Source organism: Corylus avellana, chromosome ca3, assembly GCF_901000735.1.
Source record: "Corylus avellana chromosome ca3, CavTom2PMs-1.0".
Lineage (NCBI taxonomy): Eukaryota > Viridiplantae > Streptophyta > Magnoliopsida > Fagales > Betulaceae > Corylus > Corylus avellana.
Window position 1 is genome coordinate 36132874 of NC_081543.1, and position 16454 is coordinate 36149327.

The following is a 16454-nucleotide window of genomic DNA, read 5'->3' on the forward strand; positions in this document are numbered from 1 at the left end:
TGGGGTGCTATTTTAGTACCTTTGGGAGCTACTTTAGTACCTTTTGAACATTTAGAGTCTATATTGCAAACGACTGATAGTTTGAAGGGCTTTTTTATATTTTTTTATTTTCCGGAGCAAGATAACAAATAAAACTAATAGCAATATATCATGCACAAATAACAATCTTTGAAGCCCGTATAAGAACTAATGGCTCGTGATTGCTTTAAGTGAGGCCCGGAAGGTAGCTGGAACAAATCCACCGAAACTCAGCCCATTTTGCATCTTCTATTTTCGGGCATTGAATTTTTTTTTTTTTGGTGAGTTAATTAATTAATTAATTGATGTACAAGATTTTTCTCTGCTGGTAAAAAAAAAACACCGGCCCATTTACTGGACGTAATTTTACAATTTTCCTGGCCTTTTGATTATATACCAAAGAGTATGATAGAAATCTGTTCTAAAATACGACAATATAACTCTAAGCGTATCAAATGCTTTGCCATTACAACCCACCATGCAAGGGTCCATCATCCATGCTTATATATAAAGGCACAGGATCAACAAGCAAGGAAGTAACAAAAGCTTTGAGCACAGTTCCAGCTTGTGTGTACCCATCTTCATCCTTATAGACGACATCAATCACACGGGTAACGGGCATGGGACAGTGGTTGGATAGAGAATTAGTTAATTTGATTAATTAAATCTAATAACAATCAATCGTGATAAACGAACTCCCATTCATGAAAAGGACTTTTACTTTATCATATATTTTACCATATGCAATGGTGATTATTTTTTTTTGCTTCTTATGGTGTTCAGGCTCGCATGAGTCAAATCTTAAATCTGGATATTGTTGACATTTATTGGATTTGTTTGATCATATAGAGACCAATTATGATACTCAAGTTCTAAAAGTCTGTATGCGCCAAAAACTAACAGGAAAGTGGACTCCAGAGGCATTTAATGATACAAAAATCTCACTAAACAAGTAATGACGTTTGAGTAATGCTGTTTACTAGTAATGGTGTTTGAGTAAACGGCATTAACCTTCCGAACATAAATTAATTTCCTGACATGCAAACGACATTAATTTATGCCATTTAAACAGTAAACGACACTAAATACATTAATGTTGTTTACTGTTCAAGGCTTCAAGCAACATCAATTTTAATGTCGTTTGAATAGTAAACAAAAATAAATTTTATGACATTAACCCTTCAAATGTCATTAAATTATTTTATATATTTAAAAATTATTATTATTAATTCATTGTTTTTATGATAAATATATTATAAGTCCTTGAGTCAGCGCATCAAAACTATAAAATGCCTAAAAATTTTTTACGAATTTTTACTCTCTTAGTCAATCAAAACTGAAATAAAATCTCTACTATTAGATTTTTTTTCAAAGGGGTAAATAGATGTCAGTCTCATTGAAACGCATTGCTTTGTTACGTCAACATATTAATTTTTTATTAATTAAATTTAACAATTAAATCTTTAAAAATAATTAAAAAATATATATATATATATATATATATATATATATATTGAAGGGTGGCCAGCGGTGGGCTGCCACCATGGCCGCCCCATGGGCTGGCTAGGCCTTTTGCTTGATGCTAAGCCCCTAGACCATCTTTTTCCTAACTGAGACGTTCGACGATTAAGGAGGCCGCACCTCCGGGCTTGGCCTCGCCGGACTCCACCATTTCCAGAAACACAGTTATCGTGAGATCTTTTCGAGAGAAACACACACGAAAATGATTTGCAAAAACAAACAAATCTCCGAAAACAAAAACACTTCGCCGATTTCAATTACCCGAGCGAGCCTTTCTTGGAACCAGGACGCTGATCATCTTGTCGGCGACCTTCCACTGCCTTGAGCCTCTCGCTGGCGGGAAGTTCCGGCGGTGGTACCTAGAATTCTTCTTCTTCATCTTCTTCTTCTTCTTCTTCCCCCACACTCTCTTTCGTGCTTTCCTCTCCTCCTTCCCTGTTAGGCGGCTTAGGCCCTCTCCTCTTTGATTTTCACCCCTTTGATCTTCTTCTTCTTCCCCCACACATCGAAGGCGGCCAAGGGGTGGCTCCTTCTTTATTTTTTATTTTTTATTTTTTATTTTTTATTTAGTTTTTTAATATTTTGATTTTTTTTAATTATTGATTTTTTAATAATTTAAAAAAAAATTAAATATATTTATTTTTTTAAAAAAAATTTAATGGATATGTTTGTCTTATTGAAAATTTTATAGGTGTAATTGTGTAATTTTACTAGCATTGGGAGGTGTATTGTCATTGTTTTGGTAGTTTGGAGAGTAAATTGTTGCAATTGTTAGTTTGGGAGGAAATTATCATTAAGGTGGTAGTTTAAGGAAGTTAAGAGGACTTTACCCTTGTTTTTATTTTACTAAGAGTAGTATAGTCATTGGGGGTGGATATTAACAATGTTTTGGTAGTTTGAATGAGACATTGTCACAATTGAAAGTTTGAAAAAACATTGTCAATTGGGTAATAGTTTGAGAGAGGTATGTAAACTTTCCCTATCTATTAATTTACAGCATCTAATACAACTTTGAGCTCATTTTACCAAATAGAATAAACACAAAACACTGGATCATCCCACCCAAAACCAGACTCAATACCACAAATCAGAATGTTCAATCAACTAAAATTAGATCTTCCCTTTCTTGCAATACACAAAATACCAATCTCTCTCTGCCGACAATAGCGTCACTAGAGCCACAAAATCCAAGAACCCCATTAGAATAGCAAGCGTTGCAGTTAGGGCTGTTTGCGAGCGAAGCCGCTCGCTCGCTTGAGATTGGCTTGTATAAGCTCAGCTCATGCTCGACTCAATTATTAAATGAGGCGCTTTGTGAACACAAATCCTAGTTCGAATATTAAACGAAGCAAGCTCGACTCGGCTTGGTATAAGGCTCAACTCATATATTTTTTATTAAGTAACAAATAAGAATATATAGCCAAATTACTCAATAATAACAAATATACTACATGGCTTATATATATAAATTTTTTAACAAAAATTTGGTGAGCGAGAGTGAGAGAGTGGGAAATGAGAGTTGGGGTGAAAAATGAGAGTTGAGGCAGAATATGCGATGTGAATGGTGAGGGAGATTGAGAGAGAGACGTTGAAAAAATATTTTTTTGTAGGGAGCGTTGTTCCACTGCAATTTGACTACAACCTGTTAACTTGTCTCGCATTACTAAGAAAACACAAATTTTCAAGTTTGTTTATCTATAAAATGATGCATATCTCTTCGAAACCAAGTATCTTGCTGTATTGACTCAGACTCCATACTCCGACTAGCTAGGCTAAGCAAATGCTCATATGCAAGCTAGCTTCTTAAACCGTTTAATAGTACTTGAAGTTTAAATTTATAAAAAATAAATAAATAAATAAAAATAAAAACATTAAATATAAGAGCCAACTCGCAAGCTGGCTTGACTTATTATGAGCTTGAGCTCGATTTTTTTGCTCGTTCTTGAGCTCGGCTCAAGTTTGAGTAAAATTTAAACGAGCAAAGCCCAAACAAGAGAAGCTCACTCAGGGCTCGACTCGTTTACACCCATACTTGTAGTACACAAAATATCCCTCCCTTCTCCTTTTCTTGCTAGCCTTGCAGTACACAACATACCCCTCTCTTCTCCCTTTCTTGCAGTACACAAAATGTCCATCTCCCTCTCCGCCAACTACGGCGTCACTGGAGCCACTGTGGCTTCGGAATATGCTGTTACCGTACACAACAATGATGAACAATATATAATCAAAAAGAGAAAGATTAAGAGGGGTTGAGACACAGATTTAATATGGTTTGGTAATATGCCTACATCTACAAAGAATGCAACTGTATTTTGCTATTAATGATTTAGGGTTACATCATAACATATATATAGAAAAACCCTAAACTCTAATTGTACAGACGTATTTTGAAAATTTCCAAAATACTTCATATCGTACTTGGCCTTTCACTAGTGTTCTAGTATGAGCCACTAGTTTCAATATAATAGCAAGCCACAAAACCCAACAACGCCATCGGAATAGCAAGCCTTGCCGGCTTCTTCCTCTTTAGAAACGTATGCCGTTAGGAAGAAAGAAAATTTTCTCCATCTTATGTGTGATAAAGACAGTGGTTTTGTGTTTGTGATTAAGATTGTGGTTTTGGTGCCCAGCAGAGGAGTAGGGTGGAGGGTGGAGGTGATCCGGTGATTTTGTTGAAGGGAAAAGATGGGTTTGCTAATCCTGTATTTTTCATGCTTATTTTATTCTGTTTTAAGTTGATGTGCTCAATTTTTATTGAATGCTGTAAATAAATAGGTTTACACCATAACCTGATATTAGGAGCTTTCTTTTGAAAATCTAGTGTGAGGCCAATATATATATATATGTTGCAGAGGTCAAGTGCGCAGCGTGGGTAGAGAGAGGCGTGGGGGCCGGGTGGGAATTTCAGGAGAGAGAGGGGGGTGCATTGGGAAGGAAATTAAATGAGGTACAGTGGGTGGTTGGGGAAAAATACACAAATTTTAATGTTGTTTGTGCCGGTTGTACAGTAAACAACAATAAAATTTGCATTATTTACCGTAAAACCGACACAACTTCAAAATTTAATGACGTTTATATATTAAACGTTATTAAAAAAGTATGTCATTCACTGTACAAACGGCATAAAGTTTTAAATTTATGTTGTCTAAATAGTAAACGGTGTAAAATGTTTTAAATTTATGCGATTTGTACGGTAAACAACATAAAAACTATGTTTTTGCGCCGATTGAGTGAAACGACATTAAAAAAAAAAAAAAAAGGCATAAACTTGACAACAAATATGGATGATCTTTAAGAAGACTTTGGGCCTGGTTTTTTTAATTAAGTTTAGGAGCATATTAAGGTTTTCGAATCTGTTGAGATGTTTTAAGTTTTTTTTTTTTTTTTCGGATAGCGGTTATTAGCTAAAAACGCTAATCGTAACCGTTTAGAAGGAAAGAAAAAATTAAAAAAATTAGAAGAAAAAGCCAAAACGACGTCGTTTCTATGGTAATACGAAAATATCCTACTACATACGACAACATTTATAGATTTTTATATATATTTAAATATAAAAATGACGTTTTATTCATATATAGGTATATAGGCGGTTAACAGTTTTTCCTAACCGCCTTCAAAAGCGATTAGCGGTTAGTACGATTAGTATTTAGCGGGTGATTAATAATCGCCTGCCTTTTCACCCTTAGTTTCTATAATGTAAAAATGCAATACAAGAGAATCCTAACCGCTAATAACCGCCTTTTCGCCCCCTTATAATTGGCTCAATTCTCCATTCCAAGATTGTTGAAGGCCATTAATAGGCATAATTGTTATAAGAGAATCCCCTTCTAGAATTAGAGGCTTGAATCCAACTCATGAGGAGGCTAACTCAATTGCTAAAAAAGCTGCCTTATAAGCTTCTCCTTTGTTGTTAACTAGAATTTAACTTAGAGGTAGAGGCTGCTGCTATCAGTACCCTTACAGAAGAATCACTGATCACAGCAGCAATAACTGAGAAAGAAGGCCTTAAAGCAACATCAAAATTTGCTTTGATATACCAACAATTCCAGAAGAATCCAATTTATCCCTACAAACATATCAATTCCATGACACACAAAATTATTCAATGCATCCTCCATTGGCTGATGTTACAGCTTATGATCAAGTACTTCTGCAGCATGTGGCAATGTCAATACATTACAGAAGTGCTTATTTCTGTGGCTACCTGATCAATTTATCATTGCCAGGCAGAAGCCGAGATCAGGTTCCTGTCCCTCCAGCCCAACAGCAAGGCCTCATCCTTCTCCACAAGCATATAATGTTCTGAATAACACCTCAGCAGGCTCTTTATCACACTGTTGACATAAGAGCTCAAAGGGTATTGGCGGAACCCCGCCATTGTCAATCTAGATTTCCATTTGCCAAACAGTTCGTGGCGCTCCACCCTTTCCTTCCCCTCGCAAGCAATGACATTCACAATATCCCTGGCCACACAATGCTGCTCCACATTTATCCGATCCTTGTTGTCTCTTGGCATGGTGACATCAATGGACTCAAACAACGCCAAGTAGTATTCTAGAGCTTCTACAAACCTATGGAAGAAAGGGGCTGTGTTTGTGTTTGATTCTTGCTCCACCAAAGTGACAACCTTTGGAGAAAGTGACTTCACCATTCTCAGAAGCGCATCCCTCGGATTACTCACTTCAACACTCTCATCTGGGATTTGGTGGAGCTGCAGAGGGAAGTTTACAGCCAGAGCCTCCCCAGGCCTTACATTGAGGATATCCCTTGTAACATCTTGAGCAAAAACTGGGATTCCATGAAACTCAACTGGGATTTTAAATTTCTGAGAAATTGCTGCCAACCGTTTCTCTACTGCCTCCAAACCATCTCCACGGGGATAATTGGAAACAGGGTCATCAATCCCTGTAATCCGCACATGGGGAGGCCCTCCATGTCGAGCTGCGAGTGCTTCAACGAGAGTCACCCACTGGGTTCCCTGAGCAATCTGAAAGTCTATGATGTGGATGCGGTGCTCGTTTTTGCATGCATCAGCAATGGCCCCATTGGCTGCCATATAACCAAATTTTATGTAGGGGCAGATTTCTGACAGGATATGCATGTAGGAAAGCAAGTCTTTGCTTTCAGGCTCTCTACGCTTAAGGGCTCGGTAAATGTTGGCGCCCGATGCGTTCTTTCTTGCCACCAGCCCTTCAACCATGTAAGCACCAAGACGCTGGATTGGTTCTCCTGTGATTGACACATCATCTCTAGCCTTTTCAATCAACCTTTCAAAAACATCCATTCTGTTATCGGACACAGCTTTAGCACATTCAATCAGCAATTGCTTCAGATTCCCTGTGGGAAATTCCTGGCTCCATGATCTACAACTTTGCCCTGCTGTCTCTTCTTCATCATCATCAGACCCCATTAAAGCAGTCTCTTTTTTCTTTCTCTCTTTTTTTTTTTTTTCTTATGAAATAATGAGAATCTTTTATAAACAACCAAACTCTTTCCAAACCTGGGTTAAGAACAAAATCAAATCCAAGCAATTAACTTCTCAAACAAAGAACAGACGGCTCTATATCAGAATTCTATTATCTAAACCCCACCTCATTCCCCCACTTCACCAAAACATTCTGGAATTTGTATCCCCCCTCTAATTCCAGTAAAGCATGTTTTGTGTTCTGCTACAATTTGGGAAGAAGACAAAACAGTTGGGGACAGTCTAGAGGAGATGAAAATAAAAGCTCCTTTCCAGTTCATGTATTCCATAATAATGTTTTGTGAAAATAATGTTTTACTTTCCGTATATTCCATAATTGTGAAGAAAATAACAGTTCATATTTCCGTATCATCCTAATTTCAATTGAAAGATTCTCAGTGGAGCTGAACAAATAAGAATTTAAGTAAAAAAAAAAAAGAACAAATATGAATTTGGAGTAAAGCTGAAGAAATTAAGCTGACAGAGACAGGGTTGTGCCCTGAAGTGTGACAATTCATCATTATATTAAAGATATTAAAGGTGACAGGCTCACAGCTTGGGCCCGCGAACTGTGTGGAGCTGAGAGGTGATTTACTTGAGAGGTCATCCACACATATTGTTGTTGTAATGGTATAATTAGTTGACAATCAAATCAGGATAACACCGAATATCTCATGAATTCGGTTATCAAAAGAGCTCATCTCCTGTAAGGGGCATTGTTGGAAAAATTTGTCTCGTTGCAATGATTAGCCATGATCAATATAAAGTTTGTTCTAACAGAAGATTAAGGTAATTAACGAAAGAACAATATCTTTGATTCTGTAAAGAGAAACATCTTGAGAAAAAAATTTCTGATTTAATAATAATTCAATGAGTGAGTTTTACATAATAAGTTAGCTTATTTATAAAAAATAAATACTTATAAAGAAAGTAAACATAATCTGTTTACTCCAAATAACAATACTAAACTTAATCGTAGTATGAAAAAGAAAATAATTAAAACAAATTTAACTCTATTAAAAAAATAAAATAAAATCTTAATATAAAAATTGGCAATGAGCGTGACAATCTTTGCTTATGTATTTTTATTATTTAAGAATGAATAAAATTATGATGAATTGGCGCTATTTAATATTAATTTTGATATTTTTTTTATTTTTTTTAAAACAAAAATAAATGTAAATATCATCCTACATCAACTTTGCGGGGATACTATTATGCAAGGGCGGAGGGAGGAGTCGAGAGGGGTCAAACGCGCCCCCCTCCCGTCAACCTCCAAAATTTTTCCTTGTTGCAATAGAAAATCCACCTGATGTCATGGTTGCCCACCCTCAACTGCTAATGAGGGGCGATCGACATCCACTCATCAAACATCAGGGCAAACGATTCAAGCAGGACGTCTGGAATTTTTTCCGCCATTGTTACAAGGTTTCATCCATTTAGGTTTAGGTTACATGAAAAGGGGGAAGAAGACAATCACAAAGATGACACTTTTATTAAACTCACCGTTTAAATAACTGTGATTCATTTGACTGTTGGTGGACCACACAATCAAGACAGTAAAATGTGTTAGTGGGCTTAGAAAATAAAATCTAGTGGACCAACTTACAAAACAAAAAGCCTATATATATATATATTTTTTGTGAAGTCAAAAGCCTATATATATATATTTTTTTTTGTTCTGAAGTGAACAAAACCCTATATACTTTTCTTTTTTTTGTCAAATCCTCAAGGTGTCAACTTTAAAAACAAAAGCAAGAATATAATTAAGGTCTCAATCTAGAAGAAAAGGCCGAGCAAGAGAGAAAGGGCATTCACATTGAAAAGTAAAATTACAAATTGCTATTTAGACTTTAGCAAGATTCTAAAGTTGTTCATTCAGTTTCTCAATTTTTTTTTTTTTTTCCGAGCCTTCAACAATTCAGATCAATTGCTTTTTCGTAAAAAATTTCAAGTGTGTACTTAAACTTTAATTTTGATTAAGCTTTTATATTTAGATTGCTTATTAAATTAATTATTTAATATTGATTAAGCTTTTAAAATCATCAGTAAATCAAAATTCAATAATGATCATCTCAAGTTTAATGGTGATTTTAAAAGTCACATCGTATTTGAGAGTACTTAAGAAAGACTACGTTACTCAATTCTAAATGAGCTCGTATCGAGATAGGTTTAACAAAGCCGTTAATAAAACCTTGCATAAGGAAGAAAATAAAATAAAATAAAACTTTGGTTACCATCATAATATTAGAAATCAAATCTGAAGACCATCACAAAATAAATTGTATGTTACATTTATAACAATAATTTAATTTTGTTAAATTATGTATTTATTTCATTAGTTATTATTTTTTTAAATATTTTTAATAAGTTTATGTTCAATTTTAGTTTTTTTTTTTCATTCATAAAAAATAAAAATAAAAATAAAAATAAAAATAAAAAAATCTTGACCCCCTAAGCCAAAATTCTGGTTCCGCCCCTACTATTATGCATGTTAATCATAGAGGGATGTCCATGATTAAGTAGAAGGGATGATTTTCTACTAATAGTACGCATGTTAATCATGGAGATGATGTCCATGATTAAGTAGAAGGGATGATTTTCTACTAATAGTATGCATGTTAATCATGGAGATGATGTCCATGATGAAGTAGAAGGGATGCTTTTCTACTAATAGTATGCAAGCTATCAGCTGAAAATTTTGAAAATGACGAGGAGTTTGAACTAGTGGCCATAGTAGCTAGAATAATTTGGCTCCACATAAATGCTGTCTCTGACGGATAGATCTGACCCACCCCGAGTATAATTCAGATATGCCATGATTACTTGTTCAATTCAAATGTTAGATTAGTTTTGACATGGACTGATTATTGCCACAAAGAAGAAGAAGAAGAAGAAGAGAGCTGAGATGGGCAATTTTCTACTCAAGATCCCTTCTATTCTGCCCATGTCTTTCCATTTTCTGGTTCTGTTTGCTGTTTTTTTTAACCTTAAAAGTAAAACCAAAATTGCTTTTGGATGGTAATCATTTTTTGGGTCAAAGGAATAAGCTTATTGGTGGGTTTTCAGCTGCTCCATTCTTTGAGGATCCTAATATAATTACCAAAGTGAGTGATGATGGGTGCTTGTTATATTCGATCTCTTTTTTTTCTGATTTGCATGACACAAAACAAAGCAGGAGTTGAATTTGCTCGTAATTGGGTGCATGGTCATTCCTATGATAGGGATAACATCCATGTGAGCCGACAGAGACACAGACAAATTTGGATTGGACTTGTTGCGAGGTACAAAGTACGAAGTACAGTGAATGAAATAATTTAGATTCTGGAAAATGATTGATTGTGATGTGGAAGAGGGGTAAAAATCAGACATGCATGCCCCAATTCATCCTGAAGTTAAACTCAAGTTCCACACTTGAGTGTTGTGATATAATGTATGGAGTCGAGATGCCAAATTCATGAGTAAATATTAAATATATTTCCATGGTTGAAGTTGGTGCTGCTAGCTTACTACTAGATTTGGTGTCATTTGGTGTCATTAGCATCTTCCTCACTTTTGCCTTCAATTCCATGCTTATTTTATCATCAGTTGATGTACGAGCAAATTGAAAAGACATTTTATTTCCTAATAATTTAATGTGACACCTTTAGTGCTTTGAGGGGCTAGTACGAGAGAAATGGTATTTATAGAAATTCTCTAAGCTTGAATCACATGGTGAAAACAAAAAGATTGGCTTAACTTCACTCCAGTGACTTTAAAATAAAAATAAAAATAAAAATTGGTGGGAAGTACCCCTCTATTAAGCATTTTCTTTTCCTAACATTGAAATATATATGCACCTACCAAATCAGACAAACAAAAACAAATATTTTATATTCTCATTTCACTTAAATTTTATAGGGTTGTTGATATGGCGGCACACCGTGCATGCCGGTCAATTGTTACTTTCTTTTACTGTTAATAGCTGATATAAATACTGATGAGCATGAACCAACCAGTTATATGACACTCTGATTATTGCATCCAACTTGGGCCGCTTTTGTTAGCAAGTGGGCATACAAGCTAGCTTACTGAAATACAACATATTGTAATCCAACATAGGCTAGATTGGGCTTGTGAGATGTGTTAATTTGGGCTGAAATGAAGCAAAATATGTACACCCTTCATATTTGTATACCAAAGAATGTTATAGAAATTTGTTCTTTATCTCAGAATCCTCACCTACTGACATAGACTACAACTCTAACATACAACAAAAGATCTATAGAAACATTAACACTGGTGAGGAATATCTATAAAATAAAAGCTGCGATAGCCTCAGTGGTGTCACTGGTATGTGAACATTAGATCATCAGCAAAGTCAGCTATTGGATCGCCACAAGATTATTCAATGTATCCATTGGCTGATGTTACAGCGTATCACCTTCTGCAGCATGTGGCAATCTCAATACATTATAGAAGTGCTTATTTCTGTGGCTACCTGATCAATTTATCATTGCCAGGCAGAAGCCGAGATCAGGTTCCTGTCCTTCCAGCCCAACAGCATAGCCCCATCCTTCTCCACAAGCATATAATGTTCTGAATAGCACTTCAGCAGGCTCTTTATCACACCGTTGACATAAGAGCTCAATGGATATTGGTGGAACCCTGCCATTGTCAATCTAGACTTCCATTTGCCGAAGAGTTCGTGGCGCTCCACCCTCTCCTTCCCCTCGCAAGCAATGATATTCACAATATCCCTAGCCAAACAATGCTGCTCCACATTTATCCGATCCTTGTTGTTTCTTGGCAGGGTAACATCAATAGACTCAAACATTGCCAAGTAGTACTCTAGAGTTTCTACAAACCTATGGAAGAATGGGGTTGTGTTTGTGTTTGATTCTTGCTCCACCAAAGTGACCACCTTGGGAGAAAGTGACTTTACCATCCTCAGAAGCCCATCCCTCGGATTCCTCACTTCAACACTCTCATCTGGGGTGTGGTGGAGCTGCAGAGGGAAGTTTACAGCCAGAGCCTCCCCAGGCCTGACATTAAGCATATCCCGTGTAACATCTGGAGCAAAAACTGGCACTCCATGAAACTCAACTGGGATGTTAAATTTCTGAGAAATTGCTGCCAACCGTTTCTCTACTGCCTCCAACCCATCTCCACGGGCATATTTGGAAACAGGGTCATCAATCCCTGTAATCCGCACATGGGGAGGCCCTCTCGGTCGTGCTGCAAGTGCTTGAAGGAGAGTCACCCACTGGGTTCCCTGAGCAATCTGAAAGTCTATGATGTGGATGCGGTCCTCGTTTTTGCATGCATCAGCAATGGCCCCGTTGGCTGCCATGTAACCAAATTTTAAGTAGGGGCAGATTTCATACAGGATATGCATGTAGGAAAGCAAGTCGTTGCTTTCAGGCTCTCTACACTTGAGGGCTCGGTAAATGTTGGCGCCTGATGCCTCTTTTCTTGCTACCAACCCTTCTACCATGTAAGCACCAAGACGCTGGATTGGTTCTCCTGTGATGGACACAGCATCTGTAGCCTTTTCAATCAACCCATTAAAAAGGTCCATGTTGTTATCAGATAGAGCTTTAGCACATGCAATCAGCAATTGCTTCAGATTTCCTAGGGGTAAACCCTGCAAAGACGCTTCCTCCATCATTTTGTGACGCTTCTCTATACGAACAACTTCACCGGATGGCCTATGCATAGGAACAAACGATGCCCGAGGCTGAGACACATGTACGCCTTGAGGTTCCTTGCTCCATGACCCAGAACTTTGGCCTGGTGTCTCAGGTGTGCTAATTTCCCGTCTGGTGACTTCTTCATCATCATCAGGCCCCATTAGAGCAGACTCTAATTCCAGTAAAGCGTGTTTCATGTTCTTGCTACAATTTGCATCCTGTCTGGAAGAAGACCCAACAGTATAGAGCTGTAGACTGTCTTGACGACAGTCTACAGGAGGGCTTAACCGATGAAAATAACTGTTGGTTTCAATTGAAGAGTTACAGGAAGGGCTGACTCCTGAGAGATTTTCTGTGGAGCTGTGCTGCTCCTGGCTGTCACTTAAAGCAGTGAGGGTATCACAATCAAACTGAGTCAAGAATGGCAAATTAGGTGAATTTCCTATATCAAATTTGAAGGACTCAAGCAGTCTATTAGGTATTGATGGAACAGTGGGATAAGAAGATGTGAAGGATAGGCCCGCACCAGTGACTCCAAGTCCAAAAAAGTGGTGCGAGTCCATGCTATGGGGTTTGCATTAGCTGATTTATGTAAAAGCAATTCTTAATACTGGTGCAGCAGATCAGAAAATAATCAGCCTTGGCTCTTCTCCAAAGAAAAACAACCTCTTTTACCTTCAAGATTTTCAATCTGAAACACCAAGCAGAGAAAAACAGGTAAGCTCTTCGACATATTTTATGTTAAAATATATATATATATATATATATATATATATATATATAATAAGACAGCAGTTAAAGCTCTGATTCAAACTTTGACACCATAACAAAATTCAGAGAGCTTCCATATACTAACAAGCAGAGAGGAGAGAGAGAGTATGATAAACAACAAAGCTGAAAGGCATATCTAAGGCCATATAGTTGATGCAAAAAATAGATTTATCCTTGTAAGATGAACTATTCAGCAGAATATTTAATCATGGGTGTCATGACATGTATGTTAGCAAAAGAAAGGGGACATGCCGCCAACCAATTGAACGTCCCAGCTTACGTATAAGAAACAAAGAAATCATAACAAAACGAAAGTCCAAGACTAAGAAAGAAATTTGCTGGGGGAGGGTCATTTGATGTATATCACAGTCGTCCTATCCTATACTTGAATATTTGTATATTCATACCCTGGCAAACTAGAAAATCATCACCGAAGCACGAACTTTCTTGCCTAAATGTTTTCTTATTTGGCACCATAAATACCCCATAAAGAATTTTGCTGTAAAGCTTCAAGATTTCAGGTGACTAATAATTTCTGTCAAAAACGCCTACAGTGAAATCTGTAGCGAACTTCATGGTATGATTCTTTGAACTTACAATTTCAGAAATGAAATGAATATCAAACTTCCCTATGTGGTGTTTCCAACAAGTTAAATTGAGATTCATCCTAAAACACACTTACACACTGAGACTCGATATTCAGGGTTAGCAAGAGGAACTGACAAGTGCAGGATAGGAAATGAAATATAACGACAACAAAAAAAATATAAATACAGAAAATCTACACGAAAAAAAATACTATGCATTCTGAGCCAACTCGCTCAATCAAAACCCAATTCTGAGTATCACACAAAGAGTCTTCCCCCATCTTAAAAACACTTAATTTCAACCCAAATACACTCAAAAATCCCCTCACCCCCTGTTTGTTTTCCCAGAAATTGTATAAAAACAACTAAAAAAATCAACAAGGATTACCTCACTTCAACCTAAGCTTAAGATTTACTGATCTCCCACAACACAAACCAACATACAACCTTCACAAACAAATCAAACAACAACAACAACAACAACAACAACAACAACAAAAACATAAAACATAAGACATACTAAATTACCTTAAATTTGTATTGCATCAGAAAATAGTGTGATTTTCGTGTCTGGGTCTTCGCTGGTGCTTTGGTCAAAGAAATTTTCCGTTGATTTGTGTGTTTCGCTTTGGGGTTCAAAGAATTGTTTCAGAAGCACAAGAAGCGGAGATTGGATGCTATTTATAGGAAGAGAACGTAGGAGCCGACGGAAGTATCGTACGGACGGTAACGGTAACGGCGAGAGAGGGAACAGGGGTCGTTGATGTACTGCGCGCGTTGACGGAGCCTTTGCACGTGGGATTAACGGCCGAACCCGCCGACCATATTTTACCTCGTCCTATGGAGAACATTCCTCGCGTTTTCTAGTTTGTTTTTCCAATTGCTATTTGGGGTAGACCGTACGTAGCACGCGGCTCTTAGGAGAGTACGTAGAACATGGGCTTGACGAATACGTAGGAGTTACCATTTTTTTTTTTTTTTTAAGGGGAAATTATTACAGTTTCTTTAATTGATGAAAGATCACAAGCATAAAGTTTTTACATTACAAAGTAAAAGCTCTGAGAAAATCATAATTGAAGCTGTAATGTTACAAGTCATAGATACATACATAACAATCTGATATTCAATTAATGTTTATTTGTTGGATTAAAATATGAGTATAAAATTATAAAAAGTCAATTATGATTTAATATATTTAATTAAACGAATTAGATTCATCATTTCTAATTCGTTAATTTTATATTATATTTGTGTCGAGTAAAACATGCCAAAGATTGACAATCATAAATGTCGAGTGTTAAGTTCGAATCACACTGATGTATAAGTACAAAAATATATAAGGTCAACTTTAACTCATCTTATTTAATTAAATAAGCCAAAATCTCTTAATCATAATTTACTAATATCTAGTAAATTTATATTCAATTTACAGTCATATCAAAAATAGATAACCCTCAAATAAGAGACAATAGTGTTAATATTTGACCTGTGTACAATTTTTTTTTTTTTTGTTTTGTTGTGTGTTAGTAAATGCATTGTATGGCTCCACGGCAAGACAACAAATCATTTTTACAATCATAAATTAATTTGTTCAAACATTAACTCTATTGGGAAAATCGATAATTAATTGGTTACCAATTTTTCATTGGCCTTTTATGCGAAAGACAAGTTTGGAAAGAAAACACATGAGAACACACACCAATCACACACGTACACAAAGAGTTTACGTGGTTCGGCAATATGCCTACGTCCACGAGGCGTGATCCGGTCTCTTTCTTTACTATTGAGAAATATTGAGTACAATGGTACAAACTTGAACCGCTCAAGTTTAATATCTCAAACTCAAGCCCTTAACCCCTTGTACACCCCACTCAACTGTCCCTCTCAAATATCCAGTAAAGAAAAACTCTTTACACTTTGTAAATGTCACAAAGTGCTCTCACCAATTTGGATTTTCCGGGTCTCCACTTAACCAAGGACTGCATATCCTTTTATAGAGGCTTAATCACGAAAAATAAGAGAACAATTTTTATTCAATTGCTGCTGGGAAAATGAAACCATCATGAATACAAAATCTTTTCCATGATGAAGATAAGCATTGCAGCCCACATGTTTATCCACACATGTTTTCTCTAAAAATATCCAATTCCAGTTGTTCTTGGACTCATTTTAAAACTAACATTATCTTTTTATAGATAAATAGGACTTAAGCCCACCAACTTAAATATTGATATTTTTCAACAATTATCTTCACGCTTGTTGACAATTTGAGCCATTATCAATAGACTCGACCATAACATATTTTATATTCTATATCATATTCTAAATGTTGTGTAATGATGAATTGGAAAGTTACCGAACTCAAATACTTGATCATGGTCATAATAATTAATGGATTAGAGAATAGTGGCTAAAATTTCT

The 16454-nt window shown here is 36.2% G+C and overlaps 2 protein-coding genes across 2 annotated transcripts; both read right to left on the reverse strand.

Annotated features, from left to right (window-relative positions):
* Window positions 1-5106: 5106 nt before the first annotated feature.
* LOC132175154 (chitin-inducible gibberellin-responsive protein 1-like) lies at window positions 5107-7368 on the reverse strand. Its single transcript, XM_059586999.1, has one exon. The coding sequence runs from the start codon at window positions 6947-6949 to the stop codon at window positions 5756-5758; it is 1194 nt and encodes a 397-aa protein (XP_059442982.1). The 5' UTR covers window positions 6950-7368; the 3' UTR covers window positions 5107-5755.
* Window positions 7369-11144: 3776 nt separating this feature from the next.
* LOC132175548 (scarecrow-like protein 21) lies at window positions 11145-14867 on the reverse strand. The gene is made up of 2 exons (XM_059587516.1): window positions 14562-14867; window positions 11145-13366 (listed from the first exon to the last, which is right to left on the reverse strand). The coding sequence occupies exon 2, from the start codon at window positions 13236-13238 to the stop codon at window positions 11496-11498; it is 1743 nt and encodes a 580-aa protein (XP_059443499.1). The 5' UTR covers window positions 13239-13366; window positions 14562-14867; the 3' UTR covers window positions 11145-11495.
* Window positions 14868-16454: the final 1587 nt, after the last annotated feature.

What these genes read in the sequence shown, in the direction of transcription:
- LOC132175154 (XM_059586999.1), bottom strand. Translation starts at nt 6,949, where the DNA reads ATGGGGTCTGATGATGATGAAGAAGAGACAGCAGGGCAAAGTTGTAGA.
- LOC132175548 (XM_059587516.1), bottom strand. Translation starts at nt 13,238, where the DNA reads ATGGACTCGCACCACTTTTTTGGACTTGGAGTCACTGGTGCGGGCCTA.